This window comes from Lagenorhynchus albirostris, chromosome 6 (genome assembly GCF_949774975.1).
Source record: "Lagenorhynchus albirostris chromosome 6, mLagAlb1.1, whole genome shotgun sequence".
Classification (NCBI taxonomy): Eukaryota; Metazoa; Chordata; class Mammalia; order Artiodactyla; family Delphinidae; genus Lagenorhynchus; species Lagenorhynchus albirostris.
This window is the reverse complement of record NC_083100.1, coordinates 81,978,025-81,992,850: the sequence shown is the minus strand read 5'-3', so window position 1 is coordinate 81,992,850 and position 14,826 is coordinate 81,978,025. Positions and strand designations below refer to the sequence as shown.

The 14,826-nt window shown below is 35.3% G+C and overlaps 1 protein-coding gene across 5 annotated transcripts in view; it reads right to left on the bottom strand.

The window, feature by feature from the left end:
- The window catches only part of ORC4 (origin recognition complex subunit 4), a 95,469-nt gene that overhangs the window by 28,700 nt on the left and 51,943 nt on the right, over window positions 1-14,826 (bottom strand). For 4 of the 5 annotated variants that reach the window (XM_060152948.1, XM_060152947.1, XM_060152951.1 and 1 more), the window contains 5 exons: window positions 12,797-12,870; window positions 9,593-9,669; window positions 8,936-9,026; window positions 538-613; window positions 18-103 (listed from right to left, as the gene is read on the bottom strand). In XM_060152948.1, the coding sequence (XP_060008931.1) occupies window positions 18-103; window positions 538-613; window positions 8,936-9,026; window positions 9,593-9,669; window positions 12,797-12,853 (387 nt within the window). In that variant the 5' untranslated portion in view covers window positions 12,854-12,870. Of the gene's footprint in view, window positions 1-17; window positions 104-537; window positions 614-3,289; window positions 3,306-8,935; window positions 9,027-9,592; window positions 9,670-12,796; window positions 12,871-14,826 lie in introns of those variants that run through there. The other variant, XM_060152952.1, reaches the window with a different exon arrangement.

Genomic DNA, 14,826 nt, shown 5'->3' with positions numbered 1-14,826 from the left:
ATGAAAATGATACTTACAAAAACTTTATCTCCAACTACATTTTCCAGATTTAACTGCCTTGTGATTTCCTTTAAGGCAATTTTATCATTGATCTGCAGCAGTCCTGAAATAAAGCCCATTTTAAAGTATTTAATAACAATGAAATATGTATTTGATACAATGCAGATTATTTTCAAGTAAATTTTCTAATGCTTTTAAAAATTTAACTAGAAAGAAAAAAGTCAAAGCCTGTTAGTGTACATTATTTCCTTTTAAAAACTCAACAGTGAAAACATTTAATAGACTCAAAGAACCATCTTCCTTGGGATTAGTATTTAAAAAAAACAAGAGACCTTATGTGTCTCCTTTATTAATATTTTTTTAATTTCTAAAAATACTGTGTACAGTGTGCTAAAGTAAAAGTTGTTAAACAAGGATTTAGTTTTTAAAATATAGTTATTAATGCAGATTTAAAACACACTAGTAAATTAAGGTTCATAACATAAAAAGCTCACATGGCTTACATCATTTCCAATAACAAAATGAGGACATACTTACCATTTAAGTGAACTTGTAATACATTTTCACTCACTTCTTCTACTTCCATTAGTTCTTTCAAAGCATGGTTTATTAACTAAATAATATTAAAAAGTTTATGAAATATTTAATAATAGGTAAAAGATGATAAGCCCATATTCTTTTTTAAACTATCAGTAATAGGAACAGAATATAAACAGATTGTCATTTAAAAATCAACAATTAAATGTGCAGATTCTCTGTAGATAGAAAGTTTAACTGAACTCCTAAAGTCTGACTCTTAAGATGCCAGAGCCTGGACTGATGCCACACTCTCTCAATCAGCTACCCAAACTTCTAATAAACGTTCAGAAATAACCCTTAAGTTTTCAAAGAAATACTTCTCTACAGTAGAAGTCACATAAAACTATGGCCACTTAAGAACTTCATGTTTCAGTCAGTTCATTATATGTCTCCACCATTTACTCTACAAAATTATCACTGAAATCAGTTAAAAGCTATTGAAAATAAGTACAAGAACAATGCTAAATGATAGCAAAACATCTGCCCCCAATACAGCAATTTTTATGAAATACTGTGAACTACTTTGTATGTTACCTTAAAATGAAAATTAAAAAAGAAATACGAAGAGGTTAAGCTGAAAAAAGAGATGTTGCCTTTGTTAGCTGCTAGGTAAGCAAAGAAAGCCCTTATTAAACTTAGAGCTCACAATTAAAAAAAAATTATTAATACTAATAAAATATAATAGTAATTACTACTAAAAATACCCAGAAAGTGTTATGCCACCTTAAACTGTTCAATTATAAAGCTTCACATTTTTATAATTACAGGTTTCTATGCCACATACTTACATTCTTTATATTTTTTGATTTGTGACATCTTATCACTCATATTGCACTATCATATATATCTCTTCATATTAATACTACATATTTCCTTAAATTTGAAAATAAATAGAATTAAGAAAAAACATAAAGCTTTTTAAAAGGAAGAGTAATGGCAGATTATTCTTTTTAATATGAAAATAGAAATAGAATGGTACTATCCCAAAATATATAGTCCAGGAAATTAGGCTATGTATACAATAAAGATGGCATCAAAATTTAGTGAGGACAAAAAGGATTATTCAACAAAGTCACTGAGACAACTGGTAAGCTAGTTTGAAAAATAAAATACTATTTGTATTTGCAATATTCTACCTCTATTTGTCACTGTAATATCTTTGTGCAATAGAAAGAAAACAAATACCCTCATTTTAAATTATTACGTTTCACAACAGTATAGCAAACATACTAGCTATTCCTGGTATATCTGTATAGTTTCTAAAGCATATGGAATTCTACCTCAGATCACAGGTAGTCCTCTTAAAAAAGTCCTCTTAAAAAAAGACAATCTCAAAATGTCAACTGTCATACTATGAGTAAAAGCCCAGCTGAGATGTTACATTCTTTACAGAAAACTGTCAGAAGATGAGGTGGTACTTTTCCGTCTTTGGATCAAGTCAGACCCTATCGCAAGAGTTAGCCCCCAAATGATACAAACTCGGGTCTCCTATGCTGTATTCTCTTAGTAACCTGCTGTGTTCTTTCCCCCACCTCTTGATATTTTACTTACATAATATTTATATTTCCCTGGCTCTGATTTTATGTTTAAAATAATTTTACGTTTGATGAATTGTTCAAAACCATTTCAAATTCTTTGCAAAATGAAACAGGGTTAATAATAATACCTTCATTTTACATATGCATAGAGAGAGTTGTAACAGATTTATAGCCTCTTTCCACTGAATTTACTTTAACACCAGGTTACTATGATTTGCTTGAATCAGCTCACAATTTTTTAACGAGGTGTGACCGTCTGAAATGATCATATTAGCAAGTATGTCTTCAAATAATAATTTTAGTTCCACTCTGGATATTGCTAAAATTTACTGTGTAATTAGCTAGGTTACCAATCACATAATGCCAGTTTTTTTTTCAAGGAAACAATGTCATCTTTTCAAATATTTTACACTATATTATGTACTAAAAAAACTTAGTTGGTTATGTTACACTAACCATCATAACGAATTTGGCTACCCCATCTCCACATTCTTTGTAGCTAAAAATTAATTTTACCAACATAGTAGCACAGCTTGCTTAGAACTGCCAACACCCAGAGATTTTTATGCTTACCTACTATTACTATTCCCAAATACTTTATGGAACACAAGATTCAACAATATGCAACTAGAGGAAATATCAACTAGAAGAAACATCCTACTTAACCATCTAGCAAGTTTCTTTGTCTACAGTTATCTCTATATAGAAGAGTATTTTCCAGGGTCCAATCTGTCATTTGGAACCATATCTATTTTTAAAATAAATGTTTGAAATACAACAAACCACAATACCTGTTACCTTTATCGCTTAACTGTAGATTTTGAATTTTTGTATTTTGGATAGTTTGGCCAAGGATAGTGTTTTAAATATACTGTAATCTTATTTTTTAAGTTCAAATTTACATGATTATACTAAATAATATTACTAACACGACTGTACTAATGCTACGATATATATAATTATACTAATTATGTTACATAATAAAATTCTTATCTAAGAATATATTTTATATCTCAGGATACTCCCACATACAACAAATCACAAAAGTGGCACGAGTTAAACAATACTCCTTATCCTTTTGACCTCTCAATATTGGAGTGCAGTAGGAATAAATTAAATTGTACCAAAATGGAATACCAGGTATGGGTTCTTCCATATTCCAGTTAACTCACATTAGATAAATGACGTCAAAACACCAGAACAGTGTGCTGTACCCACAGACTTGTAGAATTCAAAGAGTGACCCTTAATGTAGACAATGGATTTTAGTTAGTAATGATGTCTCACTATCACTTTCATTAATTTTAACAAATGTACCACACTAAAGCAAGATATTAATGATAGGGGAAACTGTGTGCACGTGTGTGCATGTATGTATGTGGAGATTATATGGGAACTCTGTACTATCTGCTTACTTTTTCTGTAAAAAAATATATCTATTTTAGCCAATTTACTAATGAAATGGAGTATAGCTTTAATTTGTATTTACTTATACAACTTTGTAAGCGTTTACTAGCTCTGTTTCCTTTTTTCTGAACTTTCTCCATGCCTTTAGGGACAAACTTCCAAGATGAAAGTTCAGAATAAATTCAGTCATTAGCTGTTCAAGTTATATTTTTAGGCTTGACACTTTGATGTATAAATCACTGAGATTCAACTTCTCTGTTGTATTGTTACTTTGTTTCAAGATGTGCAGTGTACCACAGAATAACAGGTCTAATGTACTGATTTCCTAGATCTCATTTTCTCCTGTACTGATACAAGAGTATCACTATGGAGCTCCTTGAAGAATTAAAGTATTATGTAAAAATGTTCTTCCAAAATACATAGGATAGGGCTTCCCTGGTGGCACAGTGGTTGAGAGTCCACCTGCCGACACAGGGGACACGGGTTCGTGCAACAGTCCGGGAAGATCCCACATGCCGCGGAGCAGCTGGGCCCGTGAGCCATGGCCGCTGAGCCTGCGCCTCCAGGGCCTGTGCTCTGCAACGGGAGAGGCCACAACAGTGAGAGGCCCGCGTACAGCAAAAAAAAAAAAAAAAAAAAAAAAATACATAGGATAGAGCTTCCCTGGTGGCGTAGTGGTAGAGAGTCTGCCTGCTGATGCAGGGGACGCGGGTTCGTGCCCCGGTCCGGGAGGATCCCACATACCACAGAGTGGCTGGGCCCGTGGACCATGGCCGCTGAGCCTGCGTGTCAGGGTCCTGTGCTCCGCGGCGGGAGAGACCACAGCAGTGAGAGGCCCATGTACCACAAAAAAAAATAAATTAATTAAATTAAATAAATAAAAAATATGTAGGATAATGTGTTTTCCAAAGACAATAAAATAATGAAAACTGGAAAGAAAGGAAAATTATCCTTTACTAAAGAAAGACTTAAATTCACATTAAGAGGGTTTGCAGAGCTTCAGTTTTTATGACCCACACTTGGAAATAGCCTGTGAAATGTTCACACTGCTAAGACAGAGAAATTCTAAAAGCATCCAGACGAGGAAATATCACAAACTCAAAACATGTTAGCTGTGGTGGTCATCAGTGATGTTCACCTTACTTCTGCTTAACCTCCCTTTCTAGGCACCTAGGAAAAATGCACTTCCTTGCTCTCTTGAAATTAGGTGTGACCATGTGACTCACTCTGTTCAATGAACTGTGAGATGTGTTCTGTATCACCTCTGGGTAGGAACTTTAAGAGTGTCCATGATTCATCATGCTCCCTTTCTTCCACGGGGGTGTTTGTGGAGAAATGCTGACATAACATCCACCACTTCCTTTGAGTGACTACAGAGAACAGTGTCCCCTTGCTGATCCACACTATGCATAGAGCAAAAGTAAAGAATAAACTTTTGTGTCAAGACACTGAAATTTAGGGTTGTTATGACTGCATAATCTAAACTATCCAGATTGAAACAGCAATTTATAAAGGAAAAAAGAAAAGCCTACCCTTGGAGTTTTCCCACAGAATACAAATTGAATAAAATCTACGTAATTCCAAAGGAGAAAAAACTGTGACCCAAGAATTCAATCCCAGCCATGTTGTAAGTAATGTGCAAAATAATTTTTGATGTATTTAAAATATTTTTTACATTTCCCCATATTACTAAACTTCAATTCTCTTTTGCATTTCTGTGGTCTGAATGACTTTAGTGATTTGTTCTGTTAAGCAGGTTGTTGGGGTTTTTACCCTTGCCTTCAACCAACTTTCCATTCTTTAGTTTTTAAGATAGATTGTATGGTCATATAGTTTACCCCTCAAAAAGTATAAACAGATATGCAGTGAAAAGATTCCTACCTCTGTTCCCATATCCCTGCCTCAACAAATAACTCACTATATTTGTGTTTAATATCTTAGGGAGGCACATGGATGGCCAAAGAGCACATGAAAGGACTTCCCTGGTGGTGCAGTGGTAAAGAATCCTTCTGCCAATGCAGGGGACACAGGTTCTAGCCCTGGTCCAGGAAGATCCCACATGCCGCGGAGCAACTAAGCCCGTGCGCAACAACAACTGTTGAGCCTGTGCTCTAGAGCCCGTCAGCCACAACTACTGAAGCCCACGTGCCTAGAGCCCATGCTCCGCAATGAGAGAAGCCACCACAATAAGAAGCCCATGCACTGCAACGAAGAGTAGCCGCCACTCGCCACAAGCACAGAAAGCCACTGCACAGCAACGAAGACCCAACACAACCAAAAATAAAAATAAATTTATATATAAAAAATGGGGACTTCCCTGGTGGTGCAGTGGTTGGGAATCTGCCTGCCAATGCAGGGGACACGGGTTCGAGCCCTGGTCCGAGAAGATCCCACATGCCACGGAGCAGCTAAGCCCATGCGCCACAACTACTGAGCCTGTGCTCTAGAGCCCGTGAGCCACAACTGCTGAGCCCACGTGCCACAACTACTGAAGCCCGGGTGACTAGAGCCCGTGCTCCGCAACAAGAGAAGCCACTGCAATAAGAAGCCAGCGCACGGCAGCGAGGGGCAGCCCCCACTCGCCGCAACTAGAGAGAAGCCAGCGGTCAGCAACGAAGACCCAATGCAGCCAAAAATAAATTTAAAAAAAATGCACACGAAAAGATGCTCAACATCACTAATTATTAGAGAAATGCAAATCAAAACTACAATGAGGTATCACCTCACACCGGTCAGAATGGCCATCATCAAAAAAATCTACAAATAATAAATGCTGGAGAGAGTGTGGAGAAAAGGGAACTCTCCTACACTGTTGGTGGGAATGTAAATTGTTCTCCAGACACTATGGAGAACAGTATGGTGGTTCCTTAAAAAATTAAAAATAGAACTACCTTGTGACCCAGCAATCCCACTCTTAGGCATATACCTGAAGAAAACCATAATTTGAAAAGATACATGCACCCCAATGGTCACTACAGCACTGTTTACAATAGCCAAGACATGGAAGCAACCTAAATGTCCATCAACAGAGGAATGGAAAAAGAAGATGTGGTACATATATACAATGGAATATTACTCAGCCATAAAAAAGAACAAAATAATGCCATTTGCAGCAACATGGATGGACCTAGAGATTGTCATACTGACTGAAGTAAGTCAGACACAGAAAGACAAATATCATATGATAGCACTTATACGTGGAATCTAAAAAAAAGGGTATAAATGAACTTATTTACAAACAAGTCACAGATGTAGAAAACAAACTTATGGTTACCAGGGGATAAAGGGGGCAGGGATACATTGGAAGACTGGGATTGACATATACATACTACTATATATAAAACAGATAACTAATAAGAACCTACTGTATAGCACAGGGAACTCTAGTCAATACTCTGTAATGGCCTATATAGGAAAAGAATCTAAAAAAAGAGTGGATGTGTGTATATGTAAAACTGATTCACCTTTGATATATACCTGAAACTAACACAACATTGTAAATCAACTATACTCCAATAAAAATTTTTAAAAATATATACACATTTCAGGGAATTTTTGGTTCACAGATGAACCAACAGAAATATGAGCATTTTTTTCCTTTTCTTTATGTACTGTCTACAAATATTTCCTTATTCGTTTTTACCGCTGTATCATAGTCCATTATATGGATGGATGTACCATGATTTGTCAACCAGTATTCTGTTGATGGGCATTTATATTGTTTCTCATCTTTCACTATTAACAAACAGTGCTGAAATAAGTAACTGTACACGCATCATTTCACAACAGTAAATTCCTAGAAATGTTGCTGAGTCAAAGGGTATACACATTTGTAGTGTGGTTAGATTTTGTCTAATTCTAATTTATACCACCAGCAAAAACATCAGTATGTTATCAATCTTACAGATTTTCTTGTCAACCTGATAGAGAAAATTACTATAGTTTTTATTTAATTTACTAAATATGAGTGAAATTGAACACGTTTATAAGTTTAAGATCGCTTTGTATTTAATTTCCTATGATCTTTCTGTGCATATCTTTGCTCAGTTTTTCTATTGTTAATAGAATTATTGTTAATAATTTTAAATAGTCTAATAATTCCAAAGCATATTAGTCACATGGTTCTCCTGTAAAAACTACCCCAAATAGCACTGAAGTCGAACACAAAAAGGAAAATCGTAATAAAAAAACAAGAATAAAGAAACAGTGGTTACATATAAGGACTGAGCCCAAGGACTGAACCAAATTAAACAGTCAAAAATAAATACTATCGTAAATGTGATTATAATAAATGAAAAACTCTTAAAAGATTAAAAAAGAAAAGAAATTATCTAGATCTAAATTCCCAATTGATGTACTTCAAACAATACTGGAAATGGGTGATAACAGTAAAATCCTAAAGTCCTAATTTCCTCATCTTACATAATGTACAGTGAAAACATACTGCTTAAAAAATAAAAACGTAGGGCTTCCCTGGTGGCGCAGTGGTTGAGAGTCCGCCTGCCAATGTAGGGGACATGGGTTTGTGCCGCGGTCCGGGAAGATCCCACATGCCGCGGAGCGGCCGGAGCCTGTGCTCCGCAACGGGAGAGGCCACAACAGTGAGAGGCCCGCATACCGCAAAAAAAATAAATAAATAAATAAAAACGTAATTTTATTTCTATTTTACATAATTTTACTTAATATAAAATAATACATAGTTTTACTTATACACATAATATAAAAAGCATATTAGTGAGAAATCTAAATTTATTGCATGGAATATAGCAGAAAACAGATTTTATAATTAAATAGTAATACTTGCAATATAACAGCCATAATTTGTCTTATATAATGAATGAAGAAAGAGAAACTGAGGGAAAAAATCAACAGTATCTTTTGAAGGTGACTAAGCAAATATAGTAAAGAGGGAAAGTAGAAGAGAATTCTAGAAGACGTGAGTGTACATATAAAAACTGCCTGAGTTAGGGTTAAACAATAAGAGGAAAAAAAAGAATGCATGGTATGATAGTTACCTAATCTACAAATAGAGACAATACCAAACCTACCTTGCAGGGTTAATGTAAAGAATAAATGACAAAACATAAATAAAAGACACAAGGTACAGGCTCAATAGCTGCTAGTCTGCTTTGTCCATTGTCAATCACAAATTCTTCAAGGATAAAAGACCATGATGGAACAAACATTATTTGAAAATTTGTTACTGTGAGGGAGAAAAAGGTAAAAAACATTGTTCAACTCAAATATACCACTCTATACAGGCTTTGCATGTCTTCTATGATTTAAATAAAAAAAAAAAGCAAAATATTAGTAACACAATAATGAAAACAATGAAAAATATTTCCAGTGTTGTCCCTAAGAATCATCACATGCCTACAAAGCAAAGGAACATCAGAAATCAACAGCTTTTACCATGGTCTTTCCTGATCCTCGGGGTCCAATAATGAGAACAGAATTACTTTCTCCATGAATAGCAGTTCTTTTTAGCAGCTCAATTAAGTGTCTGAAATGATATAAATAGGCCAAAATTTAAAAAGGAAAGCTGAAATAATTTGCTAGGTAATACTTTTTAAAAGCTGAATTTGAACAAAAAACAGCCATTCCTTTTTTCTCTTCTTCTGGGCACTTGACTTATGCTCTAAATAGTCCTACAGAGAAGAACACAAATACTGATTCTCTGGAAACGTCAAAAAGAGAAACCAAGTAACACTGAAGTATCTTGGTCTTTATGATAGTATGGGACAAGGGACAACAGTGGCAACTCTTAGAACCTTTCACTCCACAGCTGGCTGCTGAGTATTAGGTAGGTGCAAGCTCAGAATTCTCTCCATAATACCAGATTATAGAAATGATACAAGATTGAAAGTTAAAAGGTTTTTTTCACTATGGAAATATTGATATCTGCTCTTGCTTCACAACAGTCATTTTTTTATATACAAAGCAAAATTTTTTACCTCTATAAAATGTCTGTTAGCCTTGTTTAATAAAATCTGTGTATGACAATTTTTGCAAAACCTAAAGGGCATCTGTAAGTAGTTTCATAACAGACAAGCAGATAGCTAAACTTACTTATATTGTACTTGTACTCCAAATAGGTTACTATGTGGACTCTGATGACAAAATCTTTCCCGTAAAATTCTTTGTGCCTGATAAAAATAAAGTGAATAAATATAAATGAAAATATTACATATGCAAACAAAAAAGAACAAGAATATACATTTATAGCAGTCAGAATTAGGTATTAATGAATCAATTCAACCCTCCCTAAATAACTTATCATCATGACATCTGGCATTTTCCTAAGTTGTAAAATTAACAATTCTTTTTACCTATCTCAAGGCCGAGAGAAAGGATGAGAACTTAGTTATGAAGCTTTCAACAAGAGAATTAGTTCCTTTAGATACATCAGCAATTTGAGGGCTGTTTTAATCCATGTGAGTGAATGAATACCTCACTTTGCGTAACATATCAGCCAACAAACAAAGACAGGAGAGAATCTAATAATGTAATCTAATTTAATAATGCTCATGAACCACACCTCAGTCTCTAGAGACCAACACATCTAAACTGGTTTACCTCAAGCCTTATCAATCTCTACCTGTCACAAAAGTCAGGATTCCGAGGAAATAAAAGAAATTTAGGGCTTCCCTGGTGGTGCAGTGGTTGAGAGTCTGCCTGCCGATGCAGGGGACACGGGTTCGAGCCCCGGTCCGGGAGGATCGCACGTGCCGCGGAGCGGCTGTGCCCGTGGGCCATGGCCGCTGAGCCTGCGCGTCCGGAGCCTGTTGCTCCGCAACGGGAGAGGCCACAGCAGTGAGAGGCCCGCGTACCGCAAAAAAAAAAAAAAAAAAAATTTAAAAGTCCATATAGTTATTGAGGGCCTATTAGATGCAGAGCACCATACTACTAAAAGAACATGATCTATGCCTAAAAAAACACTGCAAATATATTGGAAAGAAATGAATGTATTTGGAAAAAAATGACACATTCAAGAAACAACCTGCAAAATAGCAGTAACAGCATATAAGGATTTGCTCAATTATATGGAAGAAATTATATTCACCTAGGACATAAAATACGAAATGACTGGAATTAAGAAAAAACTCTTCTAAAGACCTAAATTTTGAGTTTGCCTTAGAACAAAGGGCTTAGATTCAGTTGTTAAAAAAAAAAAAAAAAAGCCAATCACGATCTTTAAAAATATGGATCATTAAAATCATTCCTTTTCTGCTTTGCTGCTAATACAGAGGTCCTCAGTGACAAAAACCTTAGGAGGCTGTTTCAGATTTAGCCCCATCAGCAGAAACAAGAAGCCTCCAGGATTATTTGCTTCTCCCAGACTGACAGCATGGGACTGATCCTTCACATACCAAAGAAATAGATCTGAGTTCTCTTTACATGTACCAGAGGATGATCAAAGCAAATTATTCACTGGGGATAAAATAATCCATACTTATAGTTATAGAGGAAGTGGAAAGAATAGGAAGATTGGTGCCAAAGAAACAGTAACACTTTTCTGGCAGGCCTGTTTTGATGATTAAAAGAGGCAGTTATCTATAACACAATATAGGTACTATACAGGTAATAGCTGATATCTGTAAAAAAATTAAAGGGGCATATATAGATTCAACGAATCATAGTGTGTATTCCGCCCCCTAGATAAGATCACTAGAAGTCAAAAGACAACCCTCAGTCCTTTTCTTTTTTTAAACTTCATTAAAGTCTTATTAGAGAGACAACTGTATAAAATAAAGTGAGAGATAAAGTGAAGTTGTAGTGAATAGTCAGAGGTTCAAAAATCCTAAAGTGATCTGAGATGAAAGTTAAACAGGTGTATACATGTGTAGAAATTAATTAAGCTGCACATGGAAGATTTGTTCACTTTACAAAGATATGTAAAAGTTAAATTAAAAAACAGAATTAAACATTTTCCTTCTAAAAGAAGGAAGGTAAGGTCTCACAAAGGAATGCCAAAAACATTTAGTTTTGTTTTTTTTTTTTTGCGGTACGTGGGCCTCTCACTGTTGTGGCCTCTACCGTTGCAGAGCACAGGCTCCGGCGCACAGGCTCAGCGGCCATGGCTCACGGGCCCAGCCATTCTGCGGCATGTGGGATCTTCCTGGACCGGGGCACGAACCCGTGTCCCCTGCATTGGCAGGCGGACTCTCAACCACTGTGCCACCAGGGAAGCCCAACATTTAGTTTTTGTTTAAAAGAAATGTAGTCTGGTCAAGCCAGATAAATAGAAATGCCAGTGTAAGGAGTTCCCTGGCAGTTCAGTGGTTAAGACTTCACCTTACAATGTAGGGGGTGTGGGTTCGATCACCGGTTGGGGAGCTAAGATCCCATATATCTCATGGCCAAAAAACCAAAACATAAAACAAAAGCAATATTGTAATAAACTCAATAAAGACTTTAAACATGGTCCACATCAAAAAAATCTTTAAAAAAGAAATGCCAGTGTAGAAATATCATGCACATTCCCTACTAGACTCCTCGAAAGAGATATATATGCACTTAAGAAAACATTAAATGTTCATGATAAAAACACTCAACATACTAGGAATATAAAGGGACTTCCTCAACCTGATAAAGAACACACACAAAAACCTACAGCTAACATCATACTCAATGGTGAAAGACTGAACGCATTTCCCCAATATCAAAAACAAAATAAGATTGTCTGCTCTTGCTAGTTTATTCAGTGTTATACTGAAGGTTCTAGTCAGGGCAATTAGACAAGAAAAAGAAATGAGATTCATCTAGATTGAGAAGAAAGAATTAAAACTACCTCTATTGCAGATGACATGATCTTATATAAAGAAAATCCTAAGGAATAAACTAAAAAAAATTAGAATAAACGAGTTCAGGAAGGTTACAGAATACAAGATTAATATAGAAAAATCAATTTCATTTAGATACACTTGCAATAAATAAAACATAAAATTAAGAAAACAATTCCGTTTACAATAGCACCAAAAGGAATAAAATACTTAGGAATAAATTTACCAAAAGTAGTACAAAACTCTAAAGATAATATTAAACTAAACTGAACTAGAGCACATTTAGGAAGACATGAGTAAAGTTAGGATTCCATCTATCCAAAGACTTAGAGGTTGAAATTAGGAAGTAGCAAAGATACTCTTCCCTTGAGAATGAAAAGAGTGGTTCTTCATACATGCTAAGGGAAGAATTCAAGTTAAGAAGATGACTAATTCTCTTATCACCTTTGCATGGTAACAGACCTTCAGAGTAATGAAAATATATACCAACCTGTGAAAGGTATTCTGCTTGTATTAAGTTGTTACTCTTTGATTTACGACTGCTCATTTCAACAAACTGAAATCCTTAAAAAAAAGAAAAATAATTTTTAGCATGAATATAAAGACTATTAACTTATAGAGATTATTTAAGAATGTACTATTATAGAATCAAAATAAACAAGTTTTAAAACATGAAAAATGTTCAAATTTCTCAAACTTTAAAAATTCTCAGTTGAACCTAATTGTAGGAATCATTTCATAATATATGTAAATAAAACCATCCTGCTAAACATCTTAAAATTATACAGTGATGTATGTAAATTGTTTTTCAATAAAAACAGAAAAAAAACCCATCTCAACGGCTCCTCTTTGTCTAAGTACAGGTTTAATTGACACTCCATTCCACAATTTAGATGGTTCTCACACACAATTACTCCTACCTTTCTTTTCAATTTACTATTCAGCTTCCCTTCCTTGCCTTTAAAAACAAAAACAAAAACCAATCTATATGCTTCCTTTACATACAGTGTTTCTCCCCACATCCATCCCACAGGATCAGCCCTTCCAGAAAGCTTTCGCTTTCTTGTTCTACTCATCAGTCATAAACACTCATTACAGACTAGGTAAAATGTCTCTTCTGTAAACATACAGAACTGCCTGTACTTCTTTTTCATAATCAAATCACACTAAACAAAATTTGGTTAACTGTCAGTGTCCCCAAATTGAGGATATTTAAAAGTTCCAAGCATTTTAGCATAATGTCCAAAATAAAATTGGCAATGGTAACTGGAATGAAAAATACATATATACTAACGAAAAAAAAGAAGTTCTGTAAAATTCTCCTTGAGGGCAATATACTCATAGATAAACACCTTTGGCTAAAAGATCTAATTTTCTCATCAACAATTTCCTATATAATTACTTTACTAATCAGGTAATAATAGCTTAGCCAGTAACTGTTACAAGTGCTCTGATTTTATGAACTCATTTAATCCTAAGAATAACCCTATGGGATAAATATGATCGTTAACACTGCTTTCAGATTAGAAGACACAGAAAGGTTAAGTAGCTTGACCAAAACCAGTGTGTAAGTCACAGAGTCAAGATTTAAACCCAGTCACGGTATACTTGATTATATATAACTATTATATATAGCTATAATTGTATATACTTGGTTAACTGCTATTTAGTCAACTGTTTTATTTTTTTGCGGTACACGGGCCTCTCACTGTTGTGGCCTCTCCCGTTGCGGAGCACAGGCTCCGGGGATGTGCAGGCTCAGCGGCCATGGCTCATGGGCCTAGCCGCTCCACGGTATGTGGGATCTTCCCAGACCAGGGCACGAACCCATGTCCCCTGCATTGGCAGGCGGACTCTCAACCACTGCGCCACCAGGGAAGCCCTCAACTGTTTTTAAAAAGTACACATTTCAATAACTTAAAGGAAGATCAACCTCTGTGACGTATTTTATATTCATATTTATTAATTTCATATACTGACAGATGCCAACCCTTGGAATGCTGTTTCTAACAGGACAGCAGTTGAGAAATGCTTTGAAAAACAGGTAACAAGCAAATCTGTCCCTCCCTTCTTAAACCCCAAAGGGCTTCCGGCTCCAGGCACTCAAATTGGAAACTCAAGAACAGAGTACTCTACTGATGTCTTGGTCCCTTAAGAAGCTTCTTTCTTAAGAGAAAAGTGGTTTCCTCAGTCACCCTTAGAGCCCTTCTAGCAGCTTTTTCTCTGTATGAGGCACCTTGCTTGAGAAACTTTACATTAATTATTTTAATTTTATTCTATTTAAAATTTTTCCCTTAAATCAGAGTTGTGTGTGGGCAAAAAACCATTTTAGCAACATGAAATGATATCCTCATTCTGGTTTAAGATACTCTTGATTGTGAAGAAGGTCTACAAGCCAAAATCTGAAATCACAGGAAACAATGGAACAAATGTCCCCTAGACAATAAGGAGAAGTGAATTTTTAAAAAATGGAGGAGAGCTTTTACAATATACCTTATCTTTATAGAGCTATATTAGCGA